Source organism: Sciurus vulgaris, assembly GCF_902686455.1.
Source record: "Sciurus vulgaris genome assembly, chromosome: 2".
NCBI lineage: Eukaryota > Metazoa > Chordata > Mammalia > Rodentia > Sciuridae > Sciurus > Sciurus vulgaris.
Genome location: NC_136462.1, coordinates 187333024 through 187347801, shown reverse-complemented (window position 1 = coordinate 187347801; position 14778 = coordinate 187333024). Strand labels below are relative to the sequence as shown.

Sequence of the window (14778 nt, the reverse complement as noted above, 5' to 3'; positions counted from 1 at the left end):
GTCACAGAAGCTCTTTTTATTTGTTCTCATCTTATAATTCTAAAGAAGAACCTAATTAATAAAAATGTTAGCTAGCTGGCACTGTGGCACAGGCCTATACTCCAGTGACTCAGGAGGCTGAGACAGGAGGATCATGAATAAAAAGCCAGCCTCAGCAACGTAGGATACCTTAAACAACTCAGTGAGACCGTGTCTCAAATAAAATATATAAAGGTCTGGGGATGTGACTCAGTGGTTAGATGCCCCTGAATTTAATCCCTGGTACCAAATAAATAAATAAACAAACAAACAAACAAACAAAATAAAGAAGTTGGCTAAATTTCGAAAGCCACATAGACAATTATAGACAAGACTGGAAAACTGGAGGCCCCCAGATCTCAGCCACTGAGAGGGCAACACTTGGAACCTGGTCTTTATGGCTTTGGTCTTTCTTTTAATCTGTTATACTGGTTGTATCTCCCATGAAACCTCAGTCAAAGAGGGTCCGTGGACAAGCACTGGATGCTGTGTCCTTCTCTTGGAGACTCAGAAGATGTAGGAGCGTACTAAAAGGGTCTGAGAAGTCCTACAAAAAGCAATCAGTTCTACTTTAGTCCCACATTCTCCAAAGGTAAAGATCACAGCATCGGCTGTGTGGCAACACCTGGTAACCTGGACAGTGGGAGGCTGGGTCCTCAGGTGGCAGCTGCAGCTCCCCGCTGTGCCCAGCCAGGCACACAGGGCAGCAGCTGGAGGCACAGAGCCTGTTCTCTCCTCAGAAAGGCTACCACGAGATCCGGGAGCTCCGCCTCTTCCACTTCACCAGCTGGCCTGACCACGGGGTCCCCTGCTATGCCACAGGCCTTCTGGGCTTCGTTCGCCAGGTGAAGTTCCTCAATCCCCCGGAAGCAGGGCCCATAGTGGTCCATTGCAGGTGAGTCCAAGCCTCCCTGCCTCCAACCAAGTACACCTCTGCAGCTCAGTGAGCAGTGGCCGTGATTCCTGGCCTTAAAGCCTCCCCTGCTCTGTCCTGCACCCAGCCCCTTCTGATGAGTCTCGGGTCCTGGGGTCTAACAGTAAGCAACCGCAGTTGCAGTAACAGTCATCGTGTTCATTATAGTCACCAGGGACACGGGCTGGGCACTGGCAGTATGTGCCACAGCCACCAAGTGCACCTACCCACATCATTCCATTTACTTCTCATCCAACCTTGGGAGGGGGCACTATCATCATCCCACTTTACAGATGAGGAAACTGAGGGGCTGATGTTTAACATGCCTGCAGCTCCTTGATGTGGCAATAGGGTGCCTTGGTAAAGTGGGCTTCTCTTCATTGGTATTATTTTAAAAAGTAGTTTCTGGCCCCTTAGGGACCTTAATCAAGAGTAAATGGACAGCATCGGTTCCACCTTATTATGGAAAAGAGGTATATTCAGCTTTGACCTAGAGAGTCACATTGAGGATGAGTGGCAGGTCTTTGAATCCTCCTAAGTGGAGATGAAGCATTGTGTCAAGGACACAGACTTAGAGGAGGGCGGATGTCCAGACCTGAAGGTGGTTAGCACACATGCCCCTCCTCCCAGTGCCTCTCCTTCCCAGGGTGACCTTGGGTCCTGCCCATCTTTACAGACCCTGCATACTCAAGTTATCTCACCCCTGCCCTGGCAATGTCCACATCAGTCTAGGGACCAGAAAGGACCTCATAAACCATCCCCATGTAAACCATCTCCAAGCCAGCTGCTTTCCCACATAGCATCCATTTTTTTTTCCTCTATAATAGGAAGTACACAACCCCATTTCAGAGAAGAGGTGACTGAGTACTTGGCAGAACCCTTCTGGGCCCTCTGAGCATTTTGGACATATTCTCTGCTGTACACCTCATAGCAACCCATAGGCAATGGGTTGCCCCCCAAAAGATCCCCAAAAGCAACCAGAACAGGGATAAAGGGGAAAATGAGACAACAGCAAATATTTATCAGGCCCCCTGCTATGACCAGTGTTGTGCATGATGGTCCTGTGCCTGAATCTCCATAGCAAGGCACTTTAATGCATCTGAGTAGAGTGGTACCCACTCCTGGGACTGTTAAAGAAACTAAATAGGTTGGCTAATGTGTGCTGAGTGCCTGACAGAATTTCTGACACATAGTAAGCACTTTAAAAATCATTGTTCTCTATCTCTTAATGTTGTCCCCTGCCCCAGGCTGTTGATCCTTTAGGCAGGAACCAGGTCTTACTCATCTTCATGTCCCCAGTCCTAATCCCAGCGTCTAAAGCATCATAGATACTGGATAAATATCTGTCAAATATAAGTAGCAACTATTTATTGAGAAATTACTATGCGGCCAGACACAGGGCTAAGCAATTTGCATGCATTATGCCTTTTAAACATAGTTTCATGCAATTTACATATATTGTGCTATTAATGCTATAAGGTGGATCTATTTATTAACAGCTTCATTTTATGAATGAGAGTAATGAAACCCAGAGAGATTAAGTCATTTACCCAAGGTCACACAGCTAGTAAGTAATAGAGCCAGAATTTGATCCCAGGGGTCTCTTCCAAATATCATGTGTTTAATCACTAAAATGTTGCTGAAATAAGCACAGCACCATCCTTACAAAAGACTCTACCAGGAGGCAAGTTGTATGTATGGAAACACTGAGACTCAAGGATACCAGACAACTGTTCACTGAGGGTAGATCCAAGATTCAAACCCACACTGAGTTGAGACTTTAAAGAAGAGGGAGTGAGTGACTCTGTACTCCCCCTTAGTCACTGAGGCCAGGCTGTTGAGGCCACTTTGGGGGAATTCTGGATCGTGGTGGTAGGAAGTGTTCTCAGGCAGGAATAAGCCAGACTTCACTCAGTTCAAACCGTGAGGTTTCGTCAGGAATGAAGACTGCCCCAGGGTCCCATCCTGCTAGCCTGTGTGCCTTGGGCTTATTAGCCAATGTTGCTTCTTTGTCTTGTCTTTTCTCGCTCCCTCTTGCATATCCTCTTATTTCCACATTAGTAGACAAAGGCATCTGTTTCCATGGGGGAAGCAAAACAGAAGACTGAAGCCAAAGTGGGCCTCCTGGACAGCCTGCCTGGCCTGCCCTTCCCAGACGAGGCACACTGAAGGCAAACGTTCTGTGTCTCCGGTTCAGCACCATTGTCTTTTGACCCAGCTCTAATCAGGGCAGGGCTGGCTGTGTTCCCAGAGCCTCACTGAGATTTGAGATTCTCCCGAAGAAGCCATCACAGATCAGAAATTGAATATATGCTGGGAAACTCAATACCTGGCGAGGGTCTCAGGGCAGTCAGCTGCTCCAGTTGAAAGATGTTTCTTGTTCATGATCTTGGGGAAGCAGGGACAGGGGGAGCCAAATATAGGGACTTGGATTCCCTTTCTGCCTTTGGGGTAGCTCAGAGATCTTCGATTTCTACTCTCTCACTCACATCTCTTCTGTTACACCTCTCCTGCTCTTCTTGCTTCCATTCATCAGCCCATTTGCTGAAAAGTAAAAATGCAGGAGAAAAGAAGGGAGAGAAGGAGGAAGGACATGTTTATTAGGCGTCTGCCGTGCGGGAGGTTCCATTTTAAGTGCTTTAAACTACACACTTGGATTATCTTACCCATCAGATGAGGAAACCGCACACTTACCTGCTGGGTAGGCATGCTCTGTACACCATAAATCTTATCAAGGAAGGAGGTGTAAGAATACATGCTCTGGAGCCAGACTACCTGGGTAAAGTCCCAGTTCTACCACTTGCCAGCTCTGTGACCTCAGGCAAGGCCAGACCTCTGTGCCTCAGTCTTCTCATCTGTGAAATGGAGAGAGAAACTTGCTAACAACCTCACAGGGAAGTTCATGGTAATGTTGTAAAACTCTAAGGGCAATGTGAGGCACTTTTCAAGTGCTGAATGGGTATCTGCCAAATGGATGCAACCAAATAAGTCACCCTGATAAAATGCCCAAAAGATAACATGACTCTGGCATCTGATAAAGAACAGAGCTGAGGCTCTAAGTCTGGTGGCTCACTCAGCATCTCCCAGGAGTGTTTGGGGTTCCTACCAGTCTGCTGTCTGCAACATCCTGCCTCTCAGCAGGGCCCTGGATATGGAGCTGAATATGGTGCCCACAGCTGGCACCACCCAAGCTCCCCCCACGCCCCTTACTCTCTCTTTCAGTGCTGGAGCTGGAAGGACTGGCTGCTTCATTGCTATTGACACCATGCTCGACATGGCCGAGAACGAAGGGGTGGTGGACATCTTCAACTGTGTGCGTGAGCTCCGGGCACAGAGAGTCAACCTGGTGCAAACAGAGGTGAGTCCTAGGGGACTGAGCCAGCCAGGAACCAAGAGCCCTGGCCAAACAGAAGCATGGTGGAACAGAGAGACCCAGGTTTGGGGTCAATAGAAAGGAACCTGAGTGTGGGAGAAGGGAGAGGGAGTGACCGTATGGCTTGAAATGACGAGACAGCTGTAGAAGCCAGGATTGGCCTCCCCCACCCCTGGCCAACCCTGAGACTCCATGGTACAGAGACTTCTGCCAATAATGAATGATGATAAGCCTCCCATCTCTGAGGGACTGAGAAGGGACTGAATGGCAGCTGTCAGGGATTCTTTGACTAGTCCTCCAGCCTTGGGTAAAGGGGTAGAGAGGGAAAGGGAAAGACAGGCATTTATGGAATGCCTATTACCTACCAATCACCCATTCAGTCTCTGCAGAAAATGGTTTAATCATCAAAGTCCTTGAGTACTTGAACTAGCAGCTGGAGATTCAAACAGAGATAATGCACAGCCCCAGCCCTCGAGGTGACTCACTGATCAGGAGAGAGCCTCAGGATGGAAAGGGAAGGGGTTTGTCTTTAATGCTGTGCACCTACTATGAACCAGGCAGCGTGCATGTTTTATATTCAGTATATAATATAGTATCCTAAGATGTAGTCCCTACTAGCATCTGCATTTGATCCAGGAAGAGGAAACTGACAGTTGTGTCCCCAAGATTTCACACAGCCGTGCTGTGGGAGGACGTGGATCCCTGTGACCCCAAGGCCCACGCTCTTTGTTCTGAAGCACCCTTCCTCTCTAAGCAACCTTTTCTGCCCACCCTCCCCTCCATGCCTCAGTTTGTCCTTCCTTCAATGAGTCCATCTTCTGGTCCTAGTGAAGGTTATGGGTGCCCAGGCAGAGCTGGGGTTCCTGAGAAGCTGCACACATCATTCACCCTGAAAAGGGAAGTTGCTTATGACTTTGAGCACAGCAGACCCTCCTGGCTCTGCAGTGAAGACCCCCACTGATAGGTTTCTATACACTGGACCCTGCAGCAGTCTCTGAGCAGACTCAGACCTATCTTCAGCCTTCTAGCACTAGAGCCAAGAGGACTTCTTTATCTGTCCCCAGGATCACACATGCAGAAGGCAGACTTGCTGGTTGGAGTCAAACACCTTGTCCTCACTTCTGTAGGGAGACACATTCAAATGCAGATGCATCCTGATGCATCCAGATAATCACATTATGTAGAGTTTTGCAAGAAAAAGGTCACTCAGCACTTAGCAAAGGCCCAGAAGTAAGAACAACTGCTTCAGCTTGATGGATTTAGAGAAGACTTAGCAGAATGAAGCATTGAAGCTGGAGAAAAGGGGAGTGAACTTTCAGAGAGAAGAATGACAGGTACCAAGAATTGGGATGGAAGAGAGTATGCACGGGTTTTAGGAGCAGACCTGAGACAAAGACTTGAGGGCAAGCTGAGTTTATTTGGAAGGTGATCCCAAAACACACTGGTGGGTGAGTGGGGAAGTGAGATGGAGAGGGAAGGAAATGAATGAAGGGTATTTTATCAGGCTCTTAACACGATAAACAACTGGGGAACTTTGAGATATGGAATGTGCATCTTCAAGTTATTCACCAAAGAGGAGAAGGAACTTAGGTTTTTGTCCCCAACTCCCCATCTGTCATTGCTTGAGGGTGCCTTCCTGGGGTTTTAACTCCTTGGCTCTTTGACTTACCTACACACAGCCCAGGTGTGCTCTTGGGACTAGCAAGAAAGCCCTCAGCAGAGAATCACAGATTATTTGTAGCAAGAAGTCTTTGAAAGGCAGGTAAAAGTCAAAACTGAGAGGATGCAGGCAGGGCACCACAAGCACTAGCTGTGACATGTCCAAAAGTCACTGATTTTTATCAGTGACTCTGCTGTTCAATCTCATTCAAGGAGAAAAATGCATGATATCTCAGGAAATCTCTACAAAATATGGAAACTTGGCCTTCAGGTTACAGGATGAGGATTCTGCAATATAAATGCTGCACATTCTTCAGAGCCATAAGATTAAGTGTGGACAGGTCTACCAGGATACTGTCCTTACCTGCCTGCTCCCTCTCCCTCAACTGTGCAGGAGCAGTACGTGTTTGTGCATGATGCCATCTTGGAAGCTTGCCTGTGTGGCAATACCGCCATCCCTGTGTGTGAGTTCCGCTCTCTCTACTACAACATCAGCAGGCTGGACCCCCAGACGAACTCCAGCCAGATCAAAGACGAGTTTCAGGTATGGACAAATCCTAGGCTCAGTGACTGTCTTAGTCTAGCCTGTTATAAAAAATTTCCATAGACTGGGTGACTTACCCAGCACACATTTATTTATCACATTTCTAGAGGCTGGTATCAATGTGATGGAGAATCTGGGGTCTGGAGAGGGCTCAGGCACCATCTGGTTTGTGGATGACTGCCTTCTTGTTGTGGCTTCATATGGGAAATGCACATGTCTCTTCCTTCAAGGGCACTAACCCCATTCATAAGGGCTTCACCCTTGTGACCTAACCACCTCCCACAGACCCTACCTCCTAATACCATCACACTGAGAATTAGGATGAGAAGGTAGGCATTTGGGGAATCATGCAAACATTCAGTCCATAGTTGTATTCCAACCAACTTCAAGGTCCTCTGCACATTTCTGGAGCTTTCTTCGTAAGAATTGAGATGTCCATGTGTTTTCAGTCTGTGGTACCAGGCAGTTGCAGAATGTATTGCAAACATCCAATGCACAGCTATGAGCAAGTATTAGCCAACTGCTCAGTGACTGGCCAAGGCCTCTTTTTAACTTAGGTCTTAATTAGTTCCTGTCCAGGTTGTTGATGGAGACAAGTTTATATACACAAGCGTGAAATTCATTTTTGTCCCTGGAGGGACTCAAGTTTTCTCTGTATTTTTCGGTACATTCTTACTCCTCAAAGTATGGTCTAGAGAATAGCTGCAGCAGCTTCATTTAGGAGCATATTAGAAATGCAGAATCCTAATGGAGGAACCTTAGATTACATAGAGGGAAATGAGAGGGAGGAGGGGGCAGGGGTATGAAAAGATGGTGGATGAGACAGACATCACTACCCTATGTACATGTATGACTACACCAATGGTGTGAATCTACATTGTGCACAACCACAGAAACGAAAAGTTGTACCCCATTTGTGTACAATGAATCAAAATACAGTCTGTAAAACTAAAAAATAATTTAAAAATAAATAAATAAAAAGAGACTGCCAACAGAGGGGGGGAGAAAAAGAAAAGAAAAGAAAAAAGAAATGCAGGATCCCGGGCACCAGCCAGACCTACTGAATAAGAATCTGCACTCTAACAAGATCTCTGGTCGATTTCTTCATCTGAACATTAAACTTTGAGCAGCAGCCTCCTACAGCGTAGCTCAGACAGAAGTTGCCACAGAGTCCAACCCTGCCTCCTAAGACCAGTGCCAAGTTCATACCTGGGCAGAAGAAGATGAGAAGCAGGCAGGAAAACCATGCTTCCGCCGTGGTTCCGTGGCAGATACCTCAGCCAAGTCAATACTTTAGTGCTCCCTCAAACAAACGATCTTGAATGATTTGGAGCAGGATCAGAGTGCAGAATGAGGGACAGATGAGGCATAGAAGCATGGTCATTGCACGCAGCATCTGTCTGTTGGCTAGGCCATCTCTGGTCCTAAATTGTGACTTTGCAGGACATAATCCCTGCAAATTTGCAGACTTATTACAGCTTGCCACTTGGAGGTCTCTCATCCACCTCGAGCAACTCACCCAAGCCTCCTTCTCTCCCTCTCCCTCTCCCTCTCTCTCTCTCTCTCTCTCTCTCTCTCAGAAGAGCGCTGGTAAATCATTTCCTTCATTCCATGACACTTCAAGTGTTGTTGGGCACTCAAAAGGATTCCCTACCCCGAGCCCCACCATATGCCCTTCTGGCATCTCATTCTTTAACACAGCCCTGACTGAGTTCAACAACTTAGTTCAAATGGTTGGCAGGTGTTGGCAGCCCATGTCTGAGCTTATGCATGGGCACACTGCCCCTGCAGCCTTGGCAACTTGAAGGTGTCACACAGCCCCTGGCGCAGTCTCTCAGCTCACAAGTGCTATGAGATATGAAGGAACATCACCATTGTGGAATGAGTTTGAATCCTGGGAAGGGGACAGAGGGTCAAGCTTGGAGGGTGGAGATAGGTGAGTTAGGCTAAACTGGAACCTTACTGTCTCCTCGGCACAGGGGCACCCATCTGAATAGTACCTATTAACCCATCTTTCTGCCCACAGACGCTCAACATAGTGACACCTCGCGTCCGGCCGGAGGACTGCAGCATTGGGCTCCTGCCCCGGAACCATGATAAGAATCGGAGCATGGACGTCCTGCCTCTAGACCGCTGCCTGCCCTTCCTCATCTCGGTGGATGGAGAGTCCAGCAACTACATCAATGCGGCACTGATGGATGTAAGCTGAGCCCTGGCAGGAAGTTCCTGTTTGGCATTCCCGGGAAAGTTTCCTCCCAAGTTGGAGGTGACTCGACCCCAGTGCCCTGACTCCACCAGGCAGCCTCTTCTTGCTTCTGATCTGCTGACCTCAAAGACCTTTGATCCCCCTGAAGGTTCTGGTCCAAACCCAGACACAAGCTGTGCTCTTGGTTCCTTGTTCAAAGAACCTGGAAAGAATAGATCCAAAGTTCAAAGTGATTCCCCTGACATCACAAGGCTACTGTCCTACCCTGCACCCACTCCTGTCTCCCAAAGAGCTAACTCTGCCTGAATTTCAATATAGGCATGATTCTCTATGCCTTGGTCTGAACCCTGGGAACACAAGATAGTATAGGCATGGGTTCTGCCTGTGGGTACCTCCCATTCAGGGTCCCAGATAACTCCTCTGCAGAGACAAAAAGGAGGGTACACAGTAGGGGCTCCGTACATGATTATTGAATAAGTGATGGGAGGAAAAGAAGCAAGGGGGGGGACAGGCCACGTTCCTGCATATCCTGTTAGGGGCACCATCTCCTGCTTTCTGGAGTCTGCCCTGCTGTGGTTTGGGATTAGGGTCGTATCCTTGCTCCAGTGGGCCCATGCTTCTGCCTTGAGTCCTCCTGCTACTTCTGGTTATCCCCACTTCACCTCCAAGATGTACAGGTATTTGCAACAGGGAGGAACCAGGGACCATCTAGTCCTATCCATGCACTTTCCAGCAGAGGAAACTGAGGCTAGATTGAGAAAGGAACTTGCTCTGGGTCACCATGAAAACCAATGGCAAAGCCAAACCCAGGGCTCCTGACTCCCACCCTATAGTTCATTTCTTGAACCTCCCCACAGTTTCCTTGACTTGGTAAGATGCAGGTGTCTTGCCTGTTGAGGCTCAGAATCAAGAACGCCATTGCCTAATTGGACATGAGCTCTTCCAGGTCCCCTCCCCACCCCATATCTGAGTTCATGTCCACTCAGCCCTTGTGACCCTCCCACCTCACTAAAACAGATAGGAACATGGAGCACGCTCCCGAAGGGCTCAGGCCAACTACTTCTCAGACTTCAGATCTTCCTGAACTTTCTTTCCAACAGTCTGATGTGTTGGAGGCAGGAGGCAATGGTAGGTCTCAGTTCTCAAGAGGGCTGCCCTGGCCTCTGTCTATAGGTGCCCACATCCTCCCTGAAAATCTTGACTCTGGGCCCAGAAGAAGGGAGTCTGGTCTTGAGCATACCAAACAGCTGGAAGTAGAAAGAGGACCTCTGGCTTTAGTTTAGGGCCTTCCAAGGTCTATATGTGCACGTGTGCCTGCACATGCCTCTGTGTGTGTGTGTGTGTGTGTGTGTGTGTGTGTGTGTGTGTGTGTGGTGAGAGATGGGGTCCAGGTGTGCACCCACACTTCCAAGTTCCTTTTAGCTTTGCCTCACCTTCCCAACACCCCTTTCCCGCTTCTTTATCCAAGCAGGAATCAAACAAACTCTCAGCCTCTACTTAGTAGGTTGGCTGCTCCGGGCGTCCAGTGCCTTACGCCAAGCTCTGATTCTGACTGTATTCTCTTTGTCCACAGAGTATTTCTCCTGTGAGTCATCACCGAGGCCTTTGCCTTTCTTATATTATAAAAAAATTGTCCTTATCTGTATTCCAGCTCAGTCTGTGCATTATCTGGTAACCATAGCAGCTTCGCCTCTAGCAGAAAAATATGAAGTCCTCTGGGTTAATTTTTAATGTTTCCCCTGGTAAAGGATGATGTTATCCATGAAATGGATTGCTGGCTGATCCCTGAAACCCGGCAGGAGCACGGATCTCCAGCATATTTTCAGATAAGGCTTTGTCAGGCATACCGGCCTAATAGAGCATTTATCACAGAGACGGTGAAAAAGAAAAGAAAACTAACATTCCCTGAGTGTTGGGCACTATGTCGGACCCTGGACTTGTACTGTCTCCTTCTGCATTTGGGGATACTTCCTGAAGGTCACCTAGCTCAGAAAGGGATCTGAACCCCACCTCTGCTGTCTCTGAAGCCTAGATTTTCTTATAGGTCTTGAAATACCTCGAAGACCATGTTGTCTACGACTAGGGAGTTTTGGCTTTGGTGCAGCTCAATGGTCTGCCCTCCAGGCTCCTCCCCTGACTGTTCCACTGGCTAGGAGAGGCCCTCGGAAGTAGTTCTCCTCATGCCTCTGTGACGTCCATGTTTGCAAGACATTTTCCTGCTGCTGCCGGGGCTTTGCTCCTCTCTCCTCCCCTTTTCCTTCTGACTTGTAACTATGCCAAAAACAGCTGCACACTTCCACAGGAACCATCTCCCGAGAGAACTTGTTGAGAATAGGGACTGTTGCTCTGGTCTTAACAACTGCTGGTGAAGCGGAGATGCTTCCTAATCTCCTCAAACACCTCCTCACAAGGTTGGTGTGCCAGAGAAAGCCCAGGCGAAGCTCCCAAAGTCCCACGGGCCCCTTTCTCAGGACCTCTGTTCCCCCATCTGTAACATGGGGCTGAATTAATGTGTCTATTGGCTGGAGCTACAGTGTGCCTGGTGTGTACCAAACACAAGGCTGGTGTCCACGATGAAAACCAAAGTCAGGAGGGAGCCTTTCTGCTCTGCCATCGGCCTTCCAATCAGGCTCTGGCTTGTGGTCTTTCACATGCAAATCTTAGTCAATTGTCTGACAACCATCCCTTTGCCTTTATGATTCCCACTTTCTAGATAAAGAATCTGGGTAAGATCTAACTTATCTGTGTTTAGCACCCCCCTCCCCGCTTCCCCCAAAAGATACTGTACAGATGATGTTTGAATCAATGGGTGAACAGACGAATGGAGGGATGAATGACATAAGCTAGAAATGGAAAAGCTGGGTCTGAACCCAGGTCTGCCTGACTTTAATACCTGGGTACCTTCACTGCCCCACTGACTGAAGGACACAATGCCCACCTTCTGCCAGTTAACTCAGTCCTCAGTTCAACAGGAGCCAGCCTTGCAGTAGAAGCCCTTTTGGAGGCCAGCCCAACCCCTCCTCAACATCATCGACACAAGGACTCAGCAGATCTCTTATATCCCAAGAGGTGTCTTGGCCAGCAGAGCAGCAAATCTGCATCCAGAATCTTTCATTTCATATTGTAATGATGATTATTTGCTGAGCTCCAAGACATAAATAATTTATTTGGATAATCCCCATCCGAGTGACACTTTCCTAATGAAATGTCTTAGTTTGGAGGAGAATGTGTTCATTACGAGAAGGTCCCCTTTGCCGCCAGGGCATTCAGAGAGAACACAACCGGCAGGTGCTTTGTGAAATCTATCTGGCAGGCCCGGGGCTGCTGGCAGCCATCCGGGCCTCATCATCATCGGAACAGCACCGACAGATATGTGTTTTACGAAGCCTGTGTCATTTCTTTGTCAGAGCCACAAGCAGCCTGCCGCCTTCGTGGTCACCCAGCACCCTCTACCCAACACTGTGGCGGACTTCTGGAGGCTGGTGTTCGATTACAACTGCTCCTCTGTGGTGATGCTGAATGAGATGGACACTGCCCAGGTAGGAAGAGGCCCAGCGGCTCCCCTCGATGGGCCTAGTGGATCGGGGGAGCCATGCTACAGACTCGGATGAGCACTGTCAGCTCAGCAAGCCCATGGAGGCAAGGAGTCTCCCGCAGAGCCCTCTACCCCTGGGCCCTCAGTAATGACACCCCCTGCCTACAGGCTTTGTCCAGCTTCCCACCCCCCTGGGCCACACTCTACTGCTCTGTGCCCTAGGCACTGGTTAGAGTCTTGCTCTAAGTCACACAGAACTGTCAGAGCTGCGAGGCCATCTTCCCAGCCCTGAGCACCTGCAACACTGAAGACTATCTGGTGCCTGGCCACACCCAGGGGCCCTGGTCTCTCTGCCGTGCAGCTCATACGGGTAGAGCCCAGAGCTTGAGCCTTGAAGGCTTGGCCTGCAGACCACCCACGGAGCCCTGGCTTCATGTGTTAGCCCCTCTGGGTCTGGCAGCTCTAAGCATCACGTGCACGCAGCACATCCCCATACTCGGGACACAGGATGCGTCTTGGGATGGTTTCTGGAGTCCTTGCCTCTTTGGCAGAGCAGCCATTCTGGAGTGCAGGAGATGAGGATGACCTTTCAGGTTTTTGAAAAGCTGTCCTTCCACTGCCTTGAAGAAAATTGGAAGTAACTCAGTGAACTCTCATAGGAGTGCTGGCCTTGTACAGGCCCTTGGGTGGGAATAAAATGTGTTTTCCAATGGGTCTGAGCTGCAGACCCAGCCCTCCAGGAGCTCATAGTCTTCTTACAGAGACAGACGAGCAAATTGTCCCCAGCTCGTGTGGCCATGCTGTAATAGAGGTCACTGGTGAAGTGTTGTGTTGGCAGGAGCAGGGAGCAATTAATTCTGCCCAGAGGGTGAGAGAAGACTTCAGAAAGGTGACTTTGACCTTGAAGAAAGGCAGAGGCGATTTGGGTTTATGTGAGATGAACTAACAGGGAAAGGCATTCCAGACAGAGGGAAAGGCAGGGCATGGGGAGGGAGGGATGGAGGCTGGTTTGAAACAACTTCTACTCCAGTGTGGCTGGGACTTGAGCTGTGCCCAGGGCTCACCTTGCAGGGCTCCTGAGCCAGGCTCAGGAGCTTGGGCCTTGGACTGCAGCATTGCAAGTATCAGACTTTTACTTCGTAAGCCACAGAACTCTTTCTCTAAGTAAAAGCTTTCGTGCAAGCCCAGTGTGTGAAGAGGTCTGATCAAGAGCTAGTCGTGTTGAAGCAGGAGGCAAGAGTCAGGGGCTGCCCCTGCACTGGTCTTTCATCTTCTCCTGGGGGCCCTTGGAGAGCTGATCACTCTGGTACCTTTGTGGAATCCTAGGATTCCTAGGAGCATGGTTAGAAAACCCTTCCTGTCCAGTGGGGAGAGACTCTGGAGGGCTTAACCTTGGAGAGCCAGAGCCAGAGCTTCTATTAGAAGCCAAGTCTGCAACCAGGGAGGAGAAAAACTGCGGCACAAACCTGAGAACCAGAGATTCAGGGAGAAAATCTGTCAAGTGTGCAGAAAATAAAGAGAAAATCTGAGCTGAGGAAGTGACCAGGAGGCAAGAGAATTAAGCCCAGATGTGAAACTGTTCCCAGAGTGAAGTCCACAAGGTTTAAGGAGCAGTTGCCCACAGGAGGTGAGTGAAAAGAAGTCACAGAGGACAGCAGGTGTCTCCTCTGGGTGAGCAGGCCTCCTGGGTGCATCTCACCAAAATGGGAAGGCAGGAAGTGGGGGAAGGCAGGGAGAGAGTGGAGCAGGAGAGGGGGGAAGTGGATGTGGCTTGGAACAAGTCTGTGAGAGATGTTCAGGAGAGAATTCCTTCATTCACGCGACCCACATTTGTTGAGCATCTGCCACTGCTATTCGCTGGAAGCTAGAATGCATCAGTGAGCAACGCAGATGAGGGAAGAAGGTCCCCATCCCTCATGCACTTTCTATTCTAAAGGGGGGAGGCAGACTGTAACAAACAATGCTCTATAACACACTTAATTATGTGTGGAGGAGGTGACAGAGGTGTGGAAGAAAAATAGGAGGGCAGCATCACCGAAATCAGAAGCCTGGGTTTGGGGCATAGGATGCAGCTACAGTAGGGTGGCCAAGGCAGAGCTCTGAACACAGACTTGAGGAGGTAAGAAAGAAATCCATGTGCCTATCCCAGAGAAGAATGTCCCAGGCAGGCAGAAGGAACAACCTGGTCCCAGACTGCATGGGAGCCATGTACCTGGTGCCCTGAAGGTACATCAGAGAGTCTGAGGACAGCAGCAGATGGTGAGGTCAGAGTCCTGACAGGGCCAGGTATAGAGGACCTTGGAGGTCATAAAATGAACTTGGGGGTTCACTTTGCAAGAAATGAGAGGCCACTGACAGACTTTAAGCACAGTAATGGCATAATTTGACTTCATTTTTAAAAGCATCCCTCTGGCCGCTGCATTGAGAATAGATTCTTGGTGGGGGAGGGGAGGGGAGGTTGCTAAGAGTGGAAGCAGAAAGCACAGAGAAGAAGCTACTGTAACTACAGGTGACGTTGAGTTCTGGGGGT

At 49.1% G+C, this 14778-nt stretch overlaps 1 protein-coding gene across 10 annotated transcripts in view; it reads left to right on the top strand.

The window, feature by feature from the left end:
• PTPRT (protein tyrosine phosphatase receptor type T) overlaps positions 1 to 14778 on the top strand; it is a 1026485-nt gene that overhangs the window by 993808 nt on the left and 17899 nt on the right. For all 10 annotated transcript variants that reach the window (XM_079126897.1, XM_079126896.1, XM_079126893.1 and 7 more), the window contains 5 exons: positions 759 to 913; positions 4154 to 4289; positions 6358 to 6507; positions 8534 to 8707; positions 12121 to 12252. In XM_079126897.1, the coding sequence (XP_078983023.1) occupies positions 759 to 913; positions 4154 to 4289; positions 6358 to 6507; positions 8534 to 8707; positions 12121 to 12252 (747 nt within the window). The remainder of the gene's footprint in view (positions 1 to 758; positions 914 to 4153; positions 4290 to 6357; positions 6508 to 8533; positions 8708 to 12120; positions 12253 to 14778) is intronic.